At 47.3% G+C, this 22,058-nt stretch overlaps 1 protein-coding gene across 5 annotated transcripts in view; it reads right to left on the bottom strand.

Annotated features, from left to right (window-relative positions):
- The window catches only part of utrn (utrophin), a 770,758-nt gene that overhangs the window by 458,469 nt on the left and 290,231 nt on the right, over nt 1-22,058 (bottom strand). For 4 of the 5 annotated variants that reach the window (XM_072507465.1, XM_072507476.1, XM_072507484.1 and 1 more), the window contains exons 31-32: nt 10,058-10,186; nt 7,059-7,232 (exon numbers count right to left, since the gene is read on the bottom strand). In XM_072507465.1, coding sequence (XP_072363566.1) covers nt 7,059-7,232; nt 10,058-10,186 — 303 coding nt within the window. The remainder of the gene's footprint in view (nt 1-7,058; nt 7,233-10,057; nt 10,187-22,058) is intronic. The other variant, XM_072507470.1, reaches the window with a different exon arrangement.

Below are 22,058 nucleotides of genomic sequence, written 5' to 3'. Positions count from 1 at the left end.
AATTCAAATGGATGTCTGATATAACAAGTGTCCAATACGACATATGAATATCCAATGGTATACTTGCATGTACGATATAATACATATATGAACTTTCAATTATGTGTATGCATGTTCAATATAACACATACACAATCACATCCGCTGGAAAATAAAACTCAGAATTGCATCCCAGGTCAAATCCAGGGAGCAATCCATCATCTACAAAAAATCCTGGTAAGGATGGCCATTATTATTTGTTTTGCTTTGGTTCAGTAAATATAATTTGAATCTGGATGAATTTACAGTGTGCATAATTTAGTCTAAGTCAATATGTTGCCTGTCGTGAAAAAGGATATAAAACAAGAACAAAGCAAAGGGAATGAGGAAAGGGCTCCAAAAGGTAGATTGTGGCTTATTACACGCTCCCTTCATCCATTTCAGAAATAGAGATCCAGTTGGTAATTTAACAGAGTATTTCAGCTTCATCCAAAGGCATAGGCGTAGGCATACATAAGCAAATGTTTATAGTGGCAATGAGTGCTCAAAGTCGTATTTACACTCTAAATCCAGATACACGGAATTACTTTTTTATTTCTCACCATTTAAAACACCTGCCGGCAGAACGACTTAACTGTATGAAGTTACAAAATGAACAGCTTAGGAAATTAACAAGAGACAACATAATCAGGTGTGCACATTTTATGAGATCAATCCTATAATTTGCTGTGAAGATGATTTTAAGAATACTGTCAGCTTGGCTAAATTGGCAACACTCCCATTCCCAAGATTGAGGTTGTGGGTTTAAGCCCCAACCCAGGACTTGAACATTTAATCGAGGTTGATGTTGCAGTCAAATAAAGTGAGTGCCTACAAAAATAAAGGTTTCATTTTAGGAATAAAATGTTAAACTGAAGGTTTCCAGTCATCTATTCAGGTGGACATAAAGGATCGTACAACGCAAATCTAAGAGGAGCAGGAAGCTCTCCTGGTATCCTGGGCCATATTCCAACCTCAACCAAAAACCAACAAAAACAGAATTCCTGGGCATGTGGAGTTTGCTGGATCTTGCAATATTGTTAGTTGGCCGTTCATTTGCCTACAATTCCTTTATTAGTCAAGGTATATAATATAAGAGTAGGGGTGTTTTGCGGAAATTGTATGAACCGCTAGATAATCCAGAGCTAGAGTCGTCCGTACGGTTCTGGTCTCCAGATAGATGCTATGAGGAAAGACTGGATAGCCTGTGGTTGTTTTCTTTGAAAGAGGAGTCTAACAGGAGTTTTAATTGAGGTCTATACAATCGAGAGACAATGGATAATAAGGACCTAATAGGGAGGTAAATAATCAGTAATTGGCATAAGGCTTTGAGGTGAATTGAGGAGAAAATTTTTCTGGAACTCACTACCTGAAAGGTGGCAAGGCAGAATCCTCTAAATCACTTTTAAAATGCTTTGATATGCACTTGAAATGCTCTAACCTACAGAGCATTGACCAGCAGCAGAAAAGTGGCATTATGCTGGAAAGCTCTCCCTCAGCCAGCACAGGCATGGTGGAGCGAATGGTCTCCATCTGTACCATAAATCTTCTGTTCTATGTTTCTACAAACTGTGATTCAAAAGTAAATAATTCATTGGAAAGCATGACGGAGTAACGAAAGACTCAGTTTGTGTGCAATAACTGTCTCTCAGAGTAAGTTGAAACAGTCACATAAATGTTTCAGCTGTTCTCCTCTCCAAACCTCTCCACCTCTCTTTGAGTCATTCCTTAAAACTTAACTCTTCAATCAAACGTTTTGTCAATGTCAATGCTTGTCTCATTATGTTCCCATGAACAAGATTGGGACATTTCACTAAGATGAAAGCTATATAAGTACGAATTATTAATGGTATGGGTTGGATTGTTGTTTTTGTTTTTTCTTTCTCTGGGACTGGATGGTATACCTTGGCGGGGGGAGCCACCCGCGCTAGCTAAAGTTGGCTAGTGAACGGAGGTGAGGTGAGAGGAGGGCTGCGGACATTGGAGCCTGGCTAGCAGGTTTGGATGGGCCTATGAGGCAAGCGAGGGGCGGAAAAGGGATTGATGCTTGGAGATGTTTTTTCGAGAGGAAATGTTTGTGGGGGGGGGGGCTCGATGTTAATAATGGATAGGGGCGGGTCAGGCTCATGGGGCAGGGCCCGGTGATATGATGATGGTGGATAAGAAAGGGGATGGGGGGGGTGAGAGACCCCCAGTTAGGATAGTCACATGGAACGTGAGGGGGTTAGGAGGTCCGGTCAAGAGGTCAAGGGTGCTTGCGCATCTTAAAAGTTTGAAAGCCGATGTAGCAATGCTGCAGGAGACTCACTTGAGGGTGAAGGACCAGGTGAGACTTAAAAAGTGCTGGGTTAGTCAGGTGTTTCACTCTGGATTTGACGGAAGGGCTCGAGGGGTAGCGGTAACGGTCAGCAAAAGAGTACGCTTCCAGATGGAGATGGTGGTGGCAGTTCAGGGGGGTAGATATGTGATTGTGACAGGGGCGCTGGAGGGGAGGTTAGTGGCGCTGTTAAGTGTATATGGTCCCAATTGGAACGATGTGGGATTCGCAAAGAAGGTGTTTGGGGCCATCCCCGACTTGGACACACATGAACTGATAGGGGGGGGGGGGGGGGCTGGAACTTGGTGCAGGAGCCAAAGTTGGACAGGTCACAGCCGCGCTCGCTGGCCCCATCAGGGGGGTGGCGAAGGCACTGGCTGGGCTAATGGTGGAAATGGGAGTGGTGGAAATGGGAGGGGTGGACCCGTGGGGGTTTCTTCACCCGAGGGAACGGGAGAACACGTTTTTCTCAGCAGTCCATAAGGTATACCTGTGGATCGACTTTTCGTGGTGGGGAAGGCTTTGCTGGCTGGGGTTAAGGGGTTGGAATAGTCGGCAATTGCAGTGTCAGATCATGCTCCGCATTGGGTGGATATGGTACTGGAGCAGGGGGTAGCGCAGAGGCCGTGGTGGAAATTAGATGTGGGACTTTTGGGGGACCAAGGGTTCTGTGACAAAATTGAAACGGTAATTGAGGAATATGCAGGTTTCAACTGTACGGGTGAGGTGTCGAAGGCGGTCGTCTGGGAGGCTCTAAAGGCGGTGGTGAGGGGTAAGGTGATTTTGTTTAAGGCCTTGGTGAACAAAGAGGAAAGGTTGGAGCGGCAGAGGGTAATAGATGAGATGTTGGAGGTAGATAGGAGTTATGCAGAAGATGGAGACCCAGCGAAGTTGGAAAAGAGGAAGGAACTACAGGCGAGCTTTGACCGACTATCCACCAGGAATAATTGGTGCGCCAACTGAAACGAGCAAGGGGTGCAGTTTACGAACATGGAGATAAGGCATGTTAGCAGGGCAGCTCCGGAGGGAGGCAGCGGTAAGGGAAATTGTTCAGGTGAGGGATAGGGCAGGGAAGTTGGTAGTGGCTCCGGATCTGATTAACAAGGTCTTTGAGGAATTTTATGAGAGGTTGTATAGGTCAGAGCCATCTGGGGGAGACCGGGAGATGCAGGAATTTCTAGATGGGTTGGAGTACCCGGGATTAGGGGAGGGGGACAGGGCTACATTAAAAGGAGCGATAGTGGAGCAGGAGATAAAAGGTGCGATTGGGAGGATGCAGTCGGGGAAGGTGGCAGGGCCGGATGGGTTTCCGATGGAATAATATAAAAACTTCAAGGATAAGCTGGCACCCCTGATGGTGGGGATGTTTGAAGAACATAGAACATAGCGCAGTACAGGCCCTTTGGCCCTCAATGTTGCGCCAAACTGTGAAACCACTCTAAAGCCCATCTAACACCATTCCCTTATCGTCCATATGTCTATCCAATGACCATTTGAATGCCCTTAGTGTTGGCGAGTCCATTACTGTTGCAGGCAGGGCATTCCACGCCCTTACTACTCTCTGAGTAAAGAACCTACCTCTGACACCTGTCTTACATCTATCTCCCCTCAATTTAAAGCTATGTCCCCTCGTGCTAGACATCACCATCCGAGGAAGGCGGCTCTCACTGGCCACCCTATCCAATCCTCTGATCATCTTGTATGCCTCAATTAAGTCCCCTCTTAACCTTCTTCTCTCTAACGAAAACAGCCTCAAGTCCCTCAGCCTTTCCTCATAAGATCTTCCCTCCATACCAGGCAACATTCTGGTAAATCTCCTCTGCACCCTTTCCAATGCTTCCACATCCTTCCTATAATGCGGCGACCAGAATTGCACGCAATACTCCAAATGCAGCCGCACCAGAGATTTGTACAGCTGCAACATGACCTCATGGCTCCGAAACTCAATCCCTCTACTAATAAAAGCTAGAAGAGGAGATGGGAAGGGAGTGTTGCCACAAACTTTGGGGCAGGCACCGATTTCCCTGTTGCTAAAAAAAGATAAGGATCCGACGGAGTGTGGGTCGTATAGGCCCATATCACTTCTGAATGTGGACGCAAAAGTATTGGCGAAGGTACTGGCCGGTAGGCTGGAGGAGTGCCTCCCGAAGGTGATAGGTGAAGATCAGACAGGGTTCGTGAGAGGGAGGCAGCGCTTTTCAAATGTTAGAAGGGTATTGAACGTCGTTATGGCACCGGCGGACGGGAAGGAAACAGAGGTGGTTGTGGCAGCATTGGACGCTGAGAAGGCTTTTGACTGGGTAGAATGGGGGTACTTGATGACAGTTATGGAGCGGTTTGGGATTGGACCAAGGTTTGTGAACTGGGTAAAGCTACTATATAAGCAGCTGAGGGCGAGTGTCCGCACAAACAACATCAGCTCGAGATACTTTTCGCTCCATCGTGGGAGTAGGCAGGGATGTCCTATGTCCCCCCCCTGCTGTTTGCACTCGCGATTGAGCCATTGGCCATCGCATTAAGAAGTTTGGGGGTCTGGTGCGGGGGGGGGTTTGGAGCACAGGGTGTCCTTATATGCCGATGACTTACTGTTATACGTGTCGGAACCGAGTGTGTCGATAGGGGGAATATTGGAGCTGCTTCAAGTGTTTGGGACTTTCTCGGGGTACAAACTAAATCTAGACAAGAGTGAGTATTTTGTGGTGTCTCGGCCGTGGGAGGGGGCAGGGGTGAGGGGGGGCTGCCATTCCATAGGGCAGGGACTCACTTTAGGTACCTGGAGATGCAGGTTGCCCGTGAGTGGGGGGGGGGGGGGCTCCGCAGGTACAACATTTCTAGTTTGGTGGGGAGAGCGAAATCTGATCTGGCAAGGTGGGACGGCCTTCCTCTGTCACTGGCGGGTCGGGTACAGGCGGTTGAAATAAACGTGTTGCCGTGATTTCTGTTTATTTTTCAATACCTGCCGATTTTCCTGCCAACAGCTTTTTTCAGAGAGATTGAGGGAAGGATTACTTCGTTCATATGGGGAGGGAAGGTGGCCAGAGTTAGAAAGGTGCTGCTATAGAGGGGAAGGCAGGCAGGGTGTTTGGGTCTTCCGAACCTGATGTATTACTACTGGGCGGCAAATGTGGAGAAGGTGAGGAGCTGGGTAAGAGGGGTTGATTCCCAGTGGGTCAGAATGGAGGAGAGTTTGTGCAGGGGATTGGGATTGAAAGCACTAGCAACAGCGCCGCTCCCAATGGCCCTGGGGAAATACTCAGGGTGTCCGGTAATAATAGCTTCATTGAGAATTTGGAGGCAGTTTTGCCAACACTTCGGGTTGGGGGTAGGGTCAAGGGAAATGCCGATTCGGGGGAACCACAGATTTGAGCCAGGGAAGTGGGATGGAAATTTTCGGAAATGGGAGAAGGGGATTAAGACACTAAAAGATTTGTTTCTTAGGGGTCGGTTTGCAGGACTGAAGGAGCTGGAAGCGAAGTATGGGCTGGAGCAGGGGGAAATATTTAGATACATGCAGGCTCGAAATTTTGTCAGAAAGGAGATACAGAACTTCCCGGTGGAGCTGGCCTCCACATTGCTGGAGGAGGTGCTGACGACAGGGGGACTTGAGAAGGGGATAGTGTCGGCGGTTTACGGAGCTATTTTGGAAGAGGAGAAGGCACCACTAGAATGGATCAAAGCAAAGTGGAAGAGTTGGGAGAGGATATGGAGGAGGGGTTCTGGTGTGAGGTGCTCCGGAGAGTGAATGCCTCCACCTCGTGTGCAAGGTTGGGGCTGATACAGCTGAAGGTGGTATACAGAGCACACCTCACGAGGGCGAGGATGAGCCGATTCTTTGAAGGAGTAGAAGATGTGTGTGAACGTTGCGGGGGGGGGGTCCCGCTAATCACGTTCATATGTTTTGGTCCTGTCCAAAGCTAGAGGATTACTGGAAGGAGGTTTTTAGGGTAATTTCTAAAGTGGTGCACGTGAAACTGGACCTGGGCCCCCGGGAGGCCATATTCGGGGTGTTGGACCAGCCAGGGTTGGAAACGGGCGCAGAGGCAGATGTTGCAGCCTTCGCCTCGTTGATCGCCCGAAGGCGGATCCTGATAGGCTGGAGAGCAACCTCTCCACCCAGTGCCCTGGCGTGGCGGGGGGACCTGTTGGAATTATTGACTCTTGAAAAGGTTAAGTTTGAACTGAGGGGAAGGATGAAGGGGTTCTACAATTCATGGGCATTATTCATTATGTACTTTCAAGAACTGGATAACATTGAACATTAATTGGGGCGTTGTGTGTTAATGGTGACTATGGGTGATTCCTGATTCCTTTTTGTCATTTGTTTGTGTGAACATGCGGGCTAATGTTTGGGGTTTGGTGGGAGGATGGGATCGTTGTTATTGATATGGGGATTGACATATTTGTTACTGATTATTGTTTATTGTTGGTGGGTGTAAATCTGGGAGAAAATGTGAAAAAGGAGAATAAAAAATATATTTTTTTAAAATAAGTACAAATTATTGTTGTCCCTCAACTTTGCAATCTCCCCCATTTGAAGCTCCTCATTTATAACTGTTTTTTTTTAGCCTCTGCTAGAACCCATGGTTGTGGGCTGGATAAATGATGTACATAGTTGCACTGTACAAAACATCAACAAGCCTGATGATATTTTCCTGTTTTGTACAGGAACAAACTTGATGGGCTAACTGGCTATTTCAGCTCCAGAATAGGTCATGATCCTTACCATACAATTATCCATTTGGGGCTGTATTTCCTCAGGCTCAACACTCCTCATGTCCAACACGTGCAGTTCTGCTTTCACGCCATCCAACACACTTTTACAATCTAGCATACGCTGCTCAAAATTTGCTGGTTTCTGGAAAAGCTGGAATTTTGTTGACACTTCCCGAAGTTTCCTCTGTCAATGATACAAAAATGTCAAAACAGTAAAAGCTGAATGATGTTTTATACTTTGTTAAGTTTACAAGAAAATAAAGTATATACAGCAATCTAAAAAAAGAGAAAAGGAAATATCAGCAACTTGGGCTATATGCAAATTAACAGGGTGGGAGATTTAAACTATAGATGGAGCTGCATGCCACATACATTTGCAGCCCATAATAATGAAAAACTTTATAAACCCAGGTTTAGAAGAAAATTATAATTTTAATAATGTGCAATGTATACAAAAGAACACACACATAGAAAGACAAAGACAAACAAGAATAAAATGAAAACTCAAACTACCGGTTAGAGTCCTCAATGCAGCAAAGCCCTAAAGAAAAAGATATAGGGAGATAGAGATACACACAAGTAAGAAACAGATTACAGTTTTAGGATTAGTAGCTGAAAATGTCAACATTTATACAAACCAGAACTGTAAAACATACAAACTTATTTCAACTGAGAGCTGAGCTATAAATGTTTCACAATTAGATCCTGAGATTCAACTGAAATTCTCAGACAAAGACAGCATGGCCCTGATGACCGAGTATGTAGGAAATTAATAAAGTTGAGAAAGGCTGAAGGGAGACAAAATCATGAATCAAATTAAATAGTCGCTTAGTAGTACAGAACCGGAGAACTGCTGAAAAAAAAAAAGAGACATGTTGTCAAAGCTTTTCGGCCTGCACGCATCAGGACAGAATCACAAAAATATCAGGGGCGGGATTCTCCGTTTCTGAGACTAAGTGTTGACGCCAATGGAGAATCCGTGGACTTTTCCGACAAAAACCGGCGCCGCACCTGATCCGATTCCGCTATTGTTGAGGGGCTAGCACTGGTGCCGCATGGAACACAATCGATTCCAATGAAAAACAGTACGGGATTTGCCGGATACATGTTTGACACTCGGGAGGCTGACAAACTGCAGCCGCACATACACATTACACTCCCGACACAGACTTATCCCAGCCAAAACAATTGCACTGGTTGTGCTGGGGTGTGTCCATAGAGCTGATGGGTTGGCTGGGGCCAGAGGGTATCCAGGGGGGGACCTATACGACCCACGGCACCAGGTTCAAAGCAGGCTTTTAGCAGTGTGCGCAGCTGCATGGCTGCCTTGAAGGCTGCAGCAAAGGTGTTCCCTGTCCGCCCACCTCGACCCCGCCGCCTGGCCACCCCCCACTACTCCCCCTGGCTCTGGCAGAAGCCCCCCCGGCCAGCGACATAACTTTCAGCAAACTATGGCGATGTTGAACACCTTCCGTACCCCCTCTCACTCCCTCAGCAGCCTCCATGCCGGTTTCACGATTTTTAAAAGCAGAAGTGAACCATGACGTCGGGAACTCAGTCCATCGGAGGCGGAGAATCGCGGAGGCCCAGGAGATTGGTGGGTCGGGCCTGCTAATGATATGCAAACCGTGCCTACTGTACATGGAGTGAAATGCATTGACACCATTTTCGAGATGCTGGAGCATTGCGATTTGCCGTCAAATCGGCGCCTGCCAGGAGTTCAGCGTCGGAACGGATTCTCCACCCAATTGCCATTCCTGATTTCGGCATCGGCTAATGGATAATCCCACCCCAGATCTCAAAGGGAACAACAATTTATACTGCATGGAAGGACAGTGCTGATTCTTTGACAAGTGGACACTGATTGGTAGGTGGGTTGCCATGGGGAATGCACAAGGGGTGGTAATTGACAATCAGAGTCCACTTGCCAACCAATCACACCCTCTTTTTATCCTGTATAAATTATTGTTCCCTTTGGGATTAGGTATTAATCCTGATGAGTGTAGGTGCAAAGCTTTGACAGCATATCTCTTTTTTCAGCAATAATCAAATTAAACCTCTAGGTCTTTTTTGAAAAACATAATGATTACAGGGTATGATCTAAAAGTCTCTCCCAAAAAACATTCTAATCTATGATATTGTATGTTATACCCCAAAGAGCTTTGAGTTTAAAAATTGGAAACCATCTGGATTAAAAATTCTACAAATCCAATTTTTGAATTCGGCATTGCACAGATATTCATGATCAGTTTAAGAAAGCTCTGACTGATTTTCTTTATTGTTAGTGTATGTGAAAAAGTGAGCAATGCTCACACTGGTCCAAACTAATCCAAAGCAGCAGAGTCCTTATATAACATGCAGAGATCCACAAAACATTTGCAGTCAAATTGGCACATTTATCCAATTTCATCATCGCATCCACCCCTCCTATGCTATTCCCATCTCTCATGCCAACCCAATCCCATGACATTCCATACTTTCCATGACACTCCGCCGATGCCATTCCCCTCCCTCCCACCTGATACATTCCATGCCATCACCTCCATCCCAGCCTGCCCTTCCCATGCCACCTCCCATACACTTCACATTATACCATCCCTTCCATATCATTTTGTTCATCCCATGCCACTCCCTCATACTACCCCCTCCACCATTCCATCCGTCCCATGCCACCTCACCCCCATCAGCCCAAATACATTTTCATCTCCTGTGCAGGGCTCCCATCCATCTGTCAATTCCTCCAGCATGCTGCCACCCCCCCCCCACCCCGCTCCCACTGGTCATGTCTCCTACCCCTCTCCTGTTTAGACAAATAAAAACTGCATTTTATTATGAATTATGTGAATTTTGGAATCAATAGAACTGCTTCTGAATTGCAACTTTTATTCAATCTACATTTCAGAATTAAGGTAAATGCTGCTCAAGACCAGAACAAATGCATAGTTTGTTTCAATTATTCCAAAACGCAGCATTCAAAGTCACTCAATCTTCCGTCAAATCCACTCATACCTGAAGCAAATCCAATTGAGTGCCACCATGAGAATAGGGCTTGTTATCTAATAAAGGTAGGCTCCCCAAATTTTTCATCTTCATTTCCTCCAAACTGGTTTCATGGGCTGCAATCTCTGTTTTAATTTTCTAATAATAATATAGAACGAAAGACAAGGTCAAAAGTCACATTGTGAACCTCTTCACAGAAGGCCACTGGAGAAAGCCTTTTGAATCACAAGCATCTAATCTGCATGCTTTCAATTTATGATATGAGCTTACTGCCAGGGATGGTAATCACATGCTTCTGTCTCTTTTAGATTTGTATTCCAATTGAGATCCAGGATCCAGATTTAACAATAAAGCACAATTATTAATAATGTTTTGGATTGATCTGTACTGCCATTCATATTAAAAACATTTGCACCACTTTGACATTGTTTACTTTTCCTGGAACCTGGCAAAGAATAATAACATAGGTGTAACTGAATCGAAGTTGAGAAACCTGGTGACTATTCCAGAGAATAACCCTGCTGAATTTCCTCATTCAATAAGCGGTGGCTAACATCACAACTTGGAATAATGCATTTTAAGCCAATAATCATAAACTTGGATGGTACAAAGATTCACCTGGACGGTGCAATGGTCAATAACCTGAACCTCCTTCAGAGAAGCAGAAAAATTCTTCTAAAGTACTAATCATTCTTTTATGACCAATTGAGTTTCTGATCAATGGTGACCACAAGGACATTGATCGTGAGAAATCAGCAATGGTAACGCGATTGAATATTATGGGAAGGTGGTTATTTTTGGCATAAACGTTACTCGCTACTATCCACAAACTCTGAACATTGTCCAAACCTTACTGCATGTCAGCAGGGAATGCTTTTTATGTGAGGAATTGTGCATGGAATTTCATATTGCAATTATCAGCAAACAGTTCTAACAGTGGGCTCTGGTTTGTGGGGCACAGGCACCACCAGTACTGGGGAAAGTTAGGGCTGTACTATTAATATGGCCTATACCTGAACAGTTTTCCGGACCAACATGCTGAGAAACCAACTAGAGAACAGGCCACCTGGAAAACAGGCCACCTGGAGAACAGGCCACCTGGAGAACAGGCCACCTAGAGAACAGGCCACCTAGAGAACAGGCCACCTAGAGAACAGGCCACCTAGAGAACAGGCCACCTAGAGAACAGGCCATCTAGAGAACAGGCCATCTAGAGAACAGGCCATCTAGAGAACAGGCCATCTAGAGAACAGGCCATCTAGAGAACAGGCCATCGAGAGAACAGGCCATCGAGAGAACAGGCCATCGAGAGAACAGGCCATCGAGAGAACAGGCCATCGAGAGAACAGGCCATCGAGAGAACAGGCCATCGAGAGAACAGGCCATCGAGAGAACAGGCCATCGAGAGAACAGGCCATCGAGAGAACAGGCCATCGAGAGAACAGGCCATCGAGAGAACAGGCCATCGAGAGACAGGCCATCTAGAGAACAGGCCATCTAGAGAGGTCATCTCGTGAGCAGGCCATCTAGAGAACAGGCCATCCTAAACTGGGTACTGTGTAATCAGAACTGAATCATTGGCAATCTAGTTGTACGAGACCCCTTGGGGATGAGCGACCATAATATGATAGAATATTTCATCAAGATGGAGAATGATGTAGTTGATTCTGAGACGAGGGCCCTGAATCTAAATGAAGGAAACTAAAATGATATGAGGCGTGCACTGGCTATAATTGAGTGGGAAATGTTACTTACAAGGATGACTGTGGTAGGTGCTGGCAAACATTCAAGGGGCGAATGGGGGAACTGCAACAATTGTATATTTCAGTCTGGTACAAAAGCAAACAGTTGGCCATACCAAGGCTTACAAGGGGAATTAGAGATAGTATTCAATCCAAGGAAGAAGCATAGAAATTGGCCAAGAAAAACAACAGGATCACTTCAGGTGGTGGCCATGAGCTGAGCAGTTGCACGAAAGATGGTTCCCGCCTGCAAGGTCCTTTTTGGAACTTTTTGAACAGAGGAACGGGCACCAAACCTTAAAAATCAGTCCAAACAACCCCCATTAACAACTTGCCCGGTTTGGGATGCCGACGAACCAACAGGTCACAAGAAGAGCAAAGAAGAGAGGGGAAGACCCAACATTGGAACTGGGGGACCCGCATGGAAATGCAAATCCGAAAATGGTAGACCCAGCAGAAGCGCTAGCGCCATCCCAGTCGTCGACGGAGACGCTGATAATGTTCTCCTCGACTGAACTCCAAAAGCATAGGGAGGCAGTAAAGGAGGGCCTAATGTCAGCGACGAACACAGCAATCGAGACCACGCAGGCCCCCATATGGGTAACAATTGACAGGGTGGAGCGACAACTGGAGGCCCAAGGAAGGCGATCCAGGAAGTGGAGAAAGCGATCACCAAGCAAGATGGGTGGACCGCCTCGCTTGAGGCCAGGATAACGAGGTTACAGCAACCCAAAAGACACTAAAGGCCAAGATAGATGACCAAGAGAACGAGTCCTGGCACCAAAACATCCGGATCATCAGGCAGATGGCACAGAAGGTAGGATCCCAACCGAGTTCATATCAAAGATGCTCGGGAAGATGGAGGAATGCGTTCCGCACTGAACTATGTTTACATTTGTATTTGTATCTTTTATTGCTATAAAATTAACAAAATGTTTGTAAAAAAAAAATTTTTTTTAAAGATGCTCGGGGAACTGGTCAATGAGGGCGGCTTTGGCAAACCCCCAGAGGTAGACTAGGCACACAGTCGCTCTGCCAAAAGCAGAGACCAGAGGAACCACTGCAGGCAATAATCGTAGGCTGCACAAGTACCAAGATAAGGAATAAATCCTGAGTTGGCCGAGGAGCACGCGGTCGTACAAATGGGACGGACACACTGTCTGCGTCTATCAGGAGATTGGGACCAATCTGGCAAAGACCTAGCAAAACTGGAGAGTTGCTTTCCAGATGTGGTCGCAGAAGATCAGACCCGTTTTTTAAAAATAAATGTTTTTTATTGGGTTTTTAAACAAAGTATATTTGCCGTTATGTACACAGGATATGATATATAAGAGAAGGGCACACACAAACATATTACAAATAAAAGGTAATAATAAGAAATAAATAAAAAAAATCAAATACAGTAACTAGTAGGGTATTATGCACCAGCTCAACAGCAACAACTCTGTACACTTGGCAAAATTATTTACAACACATAAGTAGGCATCTGTTTGTTTGGGGGGGGGGGGCAGATATACATTTGGGTGCCGGAGAAACAATTACAGAGGGCAATACTCGAATGGGTCCGGTGTTGGTGTTGTCACTTGCTTCTCCCGGACGGATTTCGCTGCCGTCTCGCGCTCACCTCCGCTTCAGCTGTTCCTCCCGTCTTCCACCTGTATTCTCCTTTTTCTCTGTTCCTGTGGATGCCAAGTTTGTTATCGTTTCCCTACCCCCCCCCCCCCCCCCCTGGTTCTCCTCTATTGTTCCCTGTCTCTCCCCCCCCCCCCCCCCCCCCCCCCCCCACCCCTGTGGTTCGCCTTTCCGTCCTTTTAGATTTAGCTGTCTCCCCCCTCCCGGTCTATCTCTCCCTCTCATGCTTTGGCTATTTTCCCTGATTCTTGGCTACCTGGCTATTCTTCTGCTTGTTCGTTGGCCACAAACAGGTCCCGGAACAATTGGATGAATGGCTCCCACGTTCTGTGGAAGCCGTCGTCTGACCCTCGGATGGCAAATTTGATTTTCTCCATTTGGAGAGATTCCGAGAGGTCGGACAGCCAGTCTGCAGCTTTGGGTGATTAGGGAACTTAAGGTGAAGGAATCCTTAGGGAGCAGTGACCCCAATATGATAAAATTTACCCGGCAGTTTGAGAGGGAGAAGCTGCAATCAGATGTAATGGTATTACAATTAAATAAGGGTAACTACAAAGACATGAGGGAGGAGCTGGCCAGAGTTGATTGGAAAAGGAGCCTAGCAGAGAAGACCGTGGAACAGCAACAGAAATTTATCCCGAGGTGGAGGAAACATGCTAAGGGGACCGACAAGGCATCCATGGCTGCCGAGGGATGTCAAAGACAGCATAAAGGCTAAAGAAAAAGCAGATAAAGTGGTGAGGATTAGTGGGAAACCAGAGGATTGGTAAGCCTTTAACAGCGAGCAGAGGACAACTAAAAAAGCAATAAGGGGGAGAAGATGAAGTATGAGTGCAAACTAGCTAGTAATATAAAGGAAGATAGGAAGAGTTTTTTTCAATATATAAAAGGTAAGAGAGAGGCAAAAATAGACATTGGACCACTAGAACATGTGGCTGGAGAAGTAATAATAGAAAACAAAGAAATAGCAGACAAACTAAATAGTTACTTTGCATCAGTCTTCACGGTGGAAGACACCAGTGGGATGCCAGAGCTCCAGGAGAACCAGGGGGCAGAGGTGAGTGCAGTGACTATTACTAAGGAGAAGGCTCTGGGGAAACTGAAAGGTCTGAACGTGGATAAGTCACCTGGACCGGATGGACTACACCCCAGTGTCCTAAAAGAGATAGCTGAGGAAATTGTGGAGGCATTAGTGATGATCTTTCAGGAATCACTGGAGACAGGAAGGGTCCCAGAGGACTGGAAGATAGCTAATGTAACACCACTGATTAAGAAGGGAGGGAGGCAGAAGACGGGAAATTATAGGCCGGTTAGCCTGACTTCAGTCATTGGTAATATTTTAGAGTCTGTTATTAAAGATGAGATTGCGAAGCACTTGGAAGTTCATGGTAAAATAGGACTGAGTCAGCACGGCTTTGTCAAAGGGAGGTTGTGTCTGATAAATCTATTAGAGTTCTTTGAGGCGGTAACAAGGAAGTTAGACAAAGGAGAACCAGTGGACGTGATTTATTTAGATTTCCAGAAAGCCTTTGACAAGGTGCCGCATTGGAGACTGTTAAATAAGTTAAGAGCTCATGGTGTTCAGGGTAAGATCCTGGCATGGATAGAGGATTGGCTGACTGGCAGAAGGAAGAGAGTCGGGATAAAGGGGTCTTTTTCAGGATGGCAGCCGGTGACTAGTGGTGTGCCTCAGGGGTCTGCTAGGACCACAACTTTTTACAATATACATTAATGATCTGGAAGAAGGTACTGCAGTGACAGGTAGTATTGAGGAAGCAAGGGGGCTGTAGAAGGATTTGGACAAGCTAGGAGAGTGGACAATGAAGTGGCAAATGAAATACAATGTGGAAAAGTGAGAGGTTATGCATTTTGGAAGGAGGAATTTAGGCATAGACTATTTTCTAAATGGGGAAATGCTTTGGAAAGCAGAAGCACAAAGGGACTTGGGAGTCCTTGTTCACGATTCTCTTAAGGTTAACATGCAGGTTCAGTCGGCAGTTAGGAAGGCAAATGCAATGTTAGCATTCATGTCAAGAGGGCTAGAATACAAGACCAGGGATGTACTTCTGAGGCTGTCTTAGGCTCTGGTCAGACCACAGTTGGAGTATTGTGAGCAGTTTTGGGCCCCGTATCTAAGGAAGGATGTGCTGGCCTTGGAAAGGGTCCAGAGGAGGTTCACAAGAATGATCCCTGGAATGAAGAACTTGTCGTATAATGAACGCTTGAGGACTCTGGGTCATTACTTGTTGGGAGTTTAGAAGGATGGGAGGGGATCTTATTGAAACTTACAAGATACAGTGAGGCCTGGATAGAGTGGACGTGGAGAGGATGTTTCCACTTGTAGGAAAAACTAGAACCAGAGGACACTAGGGGTAGGGTAGGGGAGTCTAAAACTAGAGGGCATAGGTTTAAGGTGAGAGGGGAGAGATTCAGAAGGGCCCAGAGGGGCAATTTCTTCACTCAGAGGGTAGTGAGTGTCTGGAATGGGCTGCCAGAGGTAGTAGTAGAGGCGGGTACAATTGTGTCTTTCAAAAAGCATTTAGATAGTTACATGGGTAAGATGGGTATAGAGGGTTATGGGCCAAGTGCGGGCAACTGGGACTAGCTTAATGGTAAAAACTGGGCGGCATGGACTGGTTGGGCCGAAGGGCCTGTTTCCATGCTGTAAACTTCTATGATTCTATGATTCTACTATCTCAGACTAAAGGGACGATCCTTTAAAACAGATGAGAGGAATTTCTTCAGCCAGAGGGTGGTGAATCTGTGGAACTCTTTGCCGCAGAAGGCTGTGGAGGCCAATTCACTAAGTGTCTTTAAGACAGAGATAGATAGGTTCTTGATTAATAAGGGGATCAGGGGTAATAATAATAATAATAATAATAATAATAATAATAATAATAATAATAATAGCTTCTTGTCAAAAGTAGGCTTCAATGAAGTTACTGTGAAAAGCCCCTAGTCGCCACATTCCGGCGCCTGTTCGGGGAGGCCAGTACGGGAATTGAACCCACGTTGCTGCCTTGTTCTGCATTACAAGCCAGCTGTTTAGCCCAGTAAGCTAAACCAGCTCCATGGGGAGAAGGCAGGAGAATGTGGATGAGAAAATATCAGCCATGATTAAATGACGGAGCAGACTCGATGGGCCAAGTGGCCTAATTTTGCTCCTTTGTCTTATGGTCTTATGGCTGGGGAGGCAGGGGCGGAACAGATGTAGTTCGAAGAGACCTCCTGTATTGGGACTATTCTGCGGGCACCAGTCACTGCCCCTCTCCCATTTTCCACGGCCAAGGACCCAATGAGCCCGGTGGTGATAGCCACACTAAGAGCCTGGAACCAGCTTAGACACCACTTTAAGCTAAAAGATATATCCGTCTCATCCCCTATCTGCAAAAACCACAAATTCATTCCAGTCATAATGGATGCTTTGTATAAAATATGAAGACGATAGGAAGGGTGTCGGAGTTTGAGGGTCAGAGACATGTACGTAGACGGCAGAGTGGCAACCCTAGAGGAACTAACAGAGAAGCTCCAGCTCCTGAAAGGGAACAGGTTTCAGTAACTTCATTTATGGGACTTCCTCCACAGAGGCCCCATCGTTCCCCGACACATCCTGCTAGACAGACTGTTATCACAGGACAAATTATGGGAGGGAAAGTGCGAGGATATTTACAGACGACTGCTAGAGCAGGTAAGGGCCCCACTGCACGAAACGAGAGAGAGGTGGGAGGAAGAACTAAGCATCAAGATAGTGGAAGAACTCTGAAGCGAGATCCTGCACAGGGTGAACACCACCTCCTCAGGCGCAAGGTTAAGCCTGATACAGCTGAATGTGGTGCACAGGGCACACCTGACCAGGCATGAGTGGGTTCTTCCTGGATATGGAAGACAAATGTGAGCAATGTCAGGGGGATCTAGCTAACCACTCCCACAGGGTTCTGGTTCTGCCCACGACTGATCATGTTCTGGACCACTTTTTTCAAGGCCATGTCCGAGGTCATGGGAGTTAAGGTGGAGCCATGACCATTAGAGGCAAGCTTCAGGGTGTCAAAACAGCCAGGACTCTTTGGGAAGGGTGGGGGGGCCAATGCCCTAACCTCCCTGAGAGCCCAGCGACGACTCCTGCTTGGATGTAAATTGGCAACGTCGCCCAAGGCCACAGACTGGCTGGCCGACCTGTCAGAATTCCTACATTTAGAGAAGATTAAATTTGCCATCAAGGTGCCAGATGAAGGGTTCCAATCCAGGTGGAAGCAGTTCACCACCATCTTCCGAGATCTGATCGTGACCAGCAGCTGGTGTGTGGGCAGGGGGGGGGAATTGTTTGCAGTATTTATCACTATGATGTTTTCCTTCAACTTGTTGAACTAAAATATTTATTTTTTTAAAGAGAACCAACAGGTCTGAACATTGGGAGCAGTTTAGAATTCAGCAAGAGGACCAAGAGATTAATTAAGAAGGAGAAAATAGAGTACAAGAGTAAGCTAGCAGGGAACATAAAACAGGAAACTACAGGCCAGTTAGCTTGACGTCTGTCAAGGTATTAGAATGAATTATTAAAATGGTTATAACTGGGGACTTAGAAAAACTCCACGTAATTGGGAAGAGTCAGAATCGTTTTGTGAAAGGGAAATCAAAGTTCACCAGCTTATTGGAGTTCTTTGAAGGAGTAATTTGTGCTGTGGATTAAGGGGCGCCTGTAGGCATAATATATTTGGATTTCCATTTCATAAGGTGCCACATCAAAGGTTATCTTGGAAAATAAAATCTCAAGGTGTGGGGATAATATATTAGCATGGAAAGGTGATTGGTTGGCTGGCAGAAAAGAGAATGTTTTCATAAATGCATTTTTTTCTGATTAGCAGGGGTCGGTGCTGGGGCCTCTACTTTTTACAATTAACATCAATAACTTAGATGAAGAGAGTGAATGCATGGTAGCTAAATTTGAAGATGACAAACATGGGTAGAAAGAATTTTCTAGAATTTACAGTGCAGAAGGAGGCCATTCAGCCCATCGAGTCTGCACCGATCCTTGGAAAGAGCACTTTACTTAAACCCACGCCTCCACCCTATCCACATAACCCAGTAACCCCACCTAATCTTTTGGACATTAAGGGACAATTTAACATTGCCAATCCACCTAACCTGCACATCTTTGGACTATGGGAGGAAACTGGAGCACCCGGAGTAAACCCACGCAGACAAGGGGAGAACATGTAAACTCCACACAGACAGTCAAAACTCCACACAGACAGTCACCCGAGGCCAGAATTGAACCCGGGACTCTGGAGTGTGAGGCAGTAGTGCGACCCACTGTGCCACGTGCCGCTCCTGTGCCTCCCCTATGCCACCATGCTGCCCCATATGTAGCGAGTTGACATAAGGAGGTTGCAAACGGGTTGAGTGAGTGGGCAATAATCTGGCAGATGGAGTATAATGAAGTTGCTCACTTTGGAAGGAAAAATAAAAATAGCAGAGTATTACTTAAATGGAGAACAACTTCAGAATTCCAAGGTGCAGAAGTTTCTCGGCATTGTTGCGAATGAGTCACAAAATGTTGCTAAGCAGGTACAGCACGGAATCAAGAAGGATAATAGAATGCCTTCCTTTATTATAGGAGGAATTGAACATAAAATTAAGGATGCTATGCTTCAGTTAAAGAGGACATTGGTGAGACTGCGGGCGCAATTTAATGGGAAAGTTTCCAAGTGTGGTAGCGAGTGGGAACTGCTGAGAGCTTCCCGACACTCGATCTGGCGAGGCTGTCACTGGTTATCAAACATTAATTGGTGCACTTAACGAGGTCCCACGGGCTTCACACCGCAATTGATAGTCCGGCCGGCTGATTCGCCGCGACCGCATCTGCCAGCTCCCCGCTATTAAGTGCATTTTAACAGAACCTGTAGAGCAAACCCAACATAATACACAGCCATGCCACTGAGGAGATCAGCCCCACGAATCGGGGATTCCGACCTGGCCAGATTGTTGGACATGGTCAAGACCAGACAGGATGATCTGTTCCCCCAAGGGACTCGGAGGGACAGCCACAAGGCAGCCGGTGCTGCCTGGGAGGAAGTGGCAGCGAATGACAGGTCAGGGAGCACCATCAGGAGGACCGACACCCAGTACCTTAAGATGATTTATGACCTCCATGTGGCCGCACGGGTGGGTTGGCACCAGCCCCCTGACACGGCTCCACCATGAGAATGCACCTGGCACTAGCCCAGCACCGTGCCCTGGCCCACCCATGTCCAGCACTGTCACCCACACCCCCCCCACCCTCCCTTCACCCCGATGAATGAAGCGTGCGGCTCATATTTCCCCCTCTGTGTCCCCACAGGAGACGTTGGGCTATAATAGATGTGAGAGGGCCCAAACATCAAACTCCTCACCCCCTATAAGGAACGGGCCCTGGAGGTCGCGGGGTGGCCGAGGACAGATTGGTCACCAACGTAGAGGCTGGCGTATGGCGCAGAGGTGAGGATCCACCGGCTCCCACCCAGATGATCTGTCACATGTGATTTGTTAAAGCCATACAGACTGACCCACCCCCCCAGCTGACCACATGTCCATTCTCCAGTAGGATCGTCATTCAACAGTGCTGATGCACATCAGGTGGAGGCAGGAACCACAGGCGAAACAACAGTTGGAGGACTGCAGGATCCCAGGACCCAGCTGGGTACCAGTTAGATGCTGAGCCTCTGGAGCAAGTTTACCCGGAGCTGATGCAGTCGATAGAGTGTGATCATGATATTCAGAGGGGATCCCGATTTTTCCCGGATGCCCGATTTCACGTCCCATTGGGGAACCCATTCTGGCCGTCGTGAGGACAGGAACGCATTCTGGCCGTCGTGAGGATGGAGAACCCCACCCCCTATGCTTCAACTGCTTGTTGTTGTTCAGCGATATCATCCAAAATGCACAATCAGACAACATCCAATACTATTTCACCATCGTTCTCGATCATCTCTGGTTTGTCACGATGCCTGTCCAACATTCAACCATACCTTTGGAACACCTTTTACAGAATGAAACATCCCAGGTGCTTCAGCGGAGCATTATGAAACAAGATATGACATCAAGCCACATAAAGAGATAATGGGCAGACACGGGACTGGCCCAGAAAAGCGGATAATGGAGGGAGATACGTGGTGGTGAGCGGTAGGTTGCAAGGGACGTGGGTGGTGTTGGTAAATGTATACGCCCCGAACTGGGATGATGCTGGATTCATGAAGCGCATGTTGGGGCGCATTCCGGACCTGGAGGTGGGAGGCCTGATAATGGGAGGGGACTTCAATACAGTGCTGGACCCAGCACTGGACAGCTCCAGATCAAGGACGGGAAAGAGGCCGGCGGCGGCCAAGGTGCTTAGGGATCAAATGGGGGGAGTGGACCCATGGAGGTTTGCAAGACCGCAGGCCAGGGAATTTTTTTTCTTCTCCCACGTGCACAAAGCCTACTCCCGGATAGATTTTCTTGTTCTGGGCAGGGCGCTCATCCCGAGAGTGATGGGGACGGAGTATTCAGCCATAGCCGTTTCGGACCACGCCCCGCACTGGGTGGAACTGGGGCTGGGAGAGGAGAGGGACCAACGCCCGCTGTGGCGGCTGGATGTGGGACTGCTGGCAGATGAGGTGGTGTGTGGGAAGGTGTATCGAAAGGTACTTGGAGGCCAATGACAACGGGGAGGTGCGAGTGGGGGTGGTATGGGAGGCGTTGAAGACGGTGATCAGGGGAGAGCTAATCTCCATCAGGGCTCATAGGGAGAAGACCGAGGGCATGGAAAGGGAGAGGTTAGTGGGGGAGATTTTGAGAGTGGACAGGAGATACGCAGAGGACCCGGAGGAAAGATTACTTGGGGAAAGACGACGGCTCCAGACGGAGTTTGACCTGTTGACCACGGGGAAAGCGGAGGCACAGTGGAGGAAGGCACAGGGGGCGACCTACGAGTACGGGGAAAAGGCTAGTCGGATGCTGGCACACCAGCTCCGTAAGGGGACGGCAGCGAGGGAAATAGGGGGAATCAAAGATGGAAGGGGAGCCACGGTTCGGAGCGTAAAGAAAATAAACAAGGTATTCAAGACCTTCTATGAAGAGCTGTACAGATCCCAGCCCCCAGTGGGGGAAGAAGGGATGAGATGATTCCTAGACCAACTGAGGTTCCCGAGGGTGGAGGAGCAAGAGGTGGCTGGGTTGGGGGCACCAATCGGGTTGGAGGAGCTGAGCAAGGGTTTGGGGAGTATGCAGGCGGGGAAGGCCCCGGGGCGGACGGGTTCCCGGTGGAGTTCTACAGAAAGTACGTAGACCTGTTGGCCCCGCTACTAGTGAGGACCTTTAACGAGGCAAGAGAGGAGGGTACCCTGCCCCCGACAATGTCGGAAGCGACAATTTCCTTGATTCTAAAGCGGGACAAGGACCTACTGCAATGTGGATCGTACAGGCCGATTTCGCTCCTCAATGTGGACGCTAAGTTATTGGCAAAAGTGCTGGCCACGAGGATTGAGGACTGTGTCCCGGGGGTGATCCATGAGGACCAGACGGGATTCGTAAAGGGCAGGCAATTAAACACTAATGTGCGGCGGCTCTTAAACGTGATAATGATGCCATCGGAGGAGGGAGAGGCGGAGATAGTGGCAGCT

Source organism: Scyliorhinus torazame, chromosome 1 (genome assembly GCF_047496885.1).
Source record: "Scyliorhinus torazame isolate Kashiwa2021f chromosome 1, sScyTor2.1, whole genome shotgun sequence".
NCBI classification, from domain to species: Eukaryota; Metazoa; Chordata; class Chondrichthyes; order Carcharhiniformes; family Scyliorhinidae; genus Scyliorhinus; species Scyliorhinus torazame.
The sequence above is the reverse complement of the archived record's forward strand: the minus strand, read 5'-3'. Positions and strand labels throughout refer to the sequence as shown.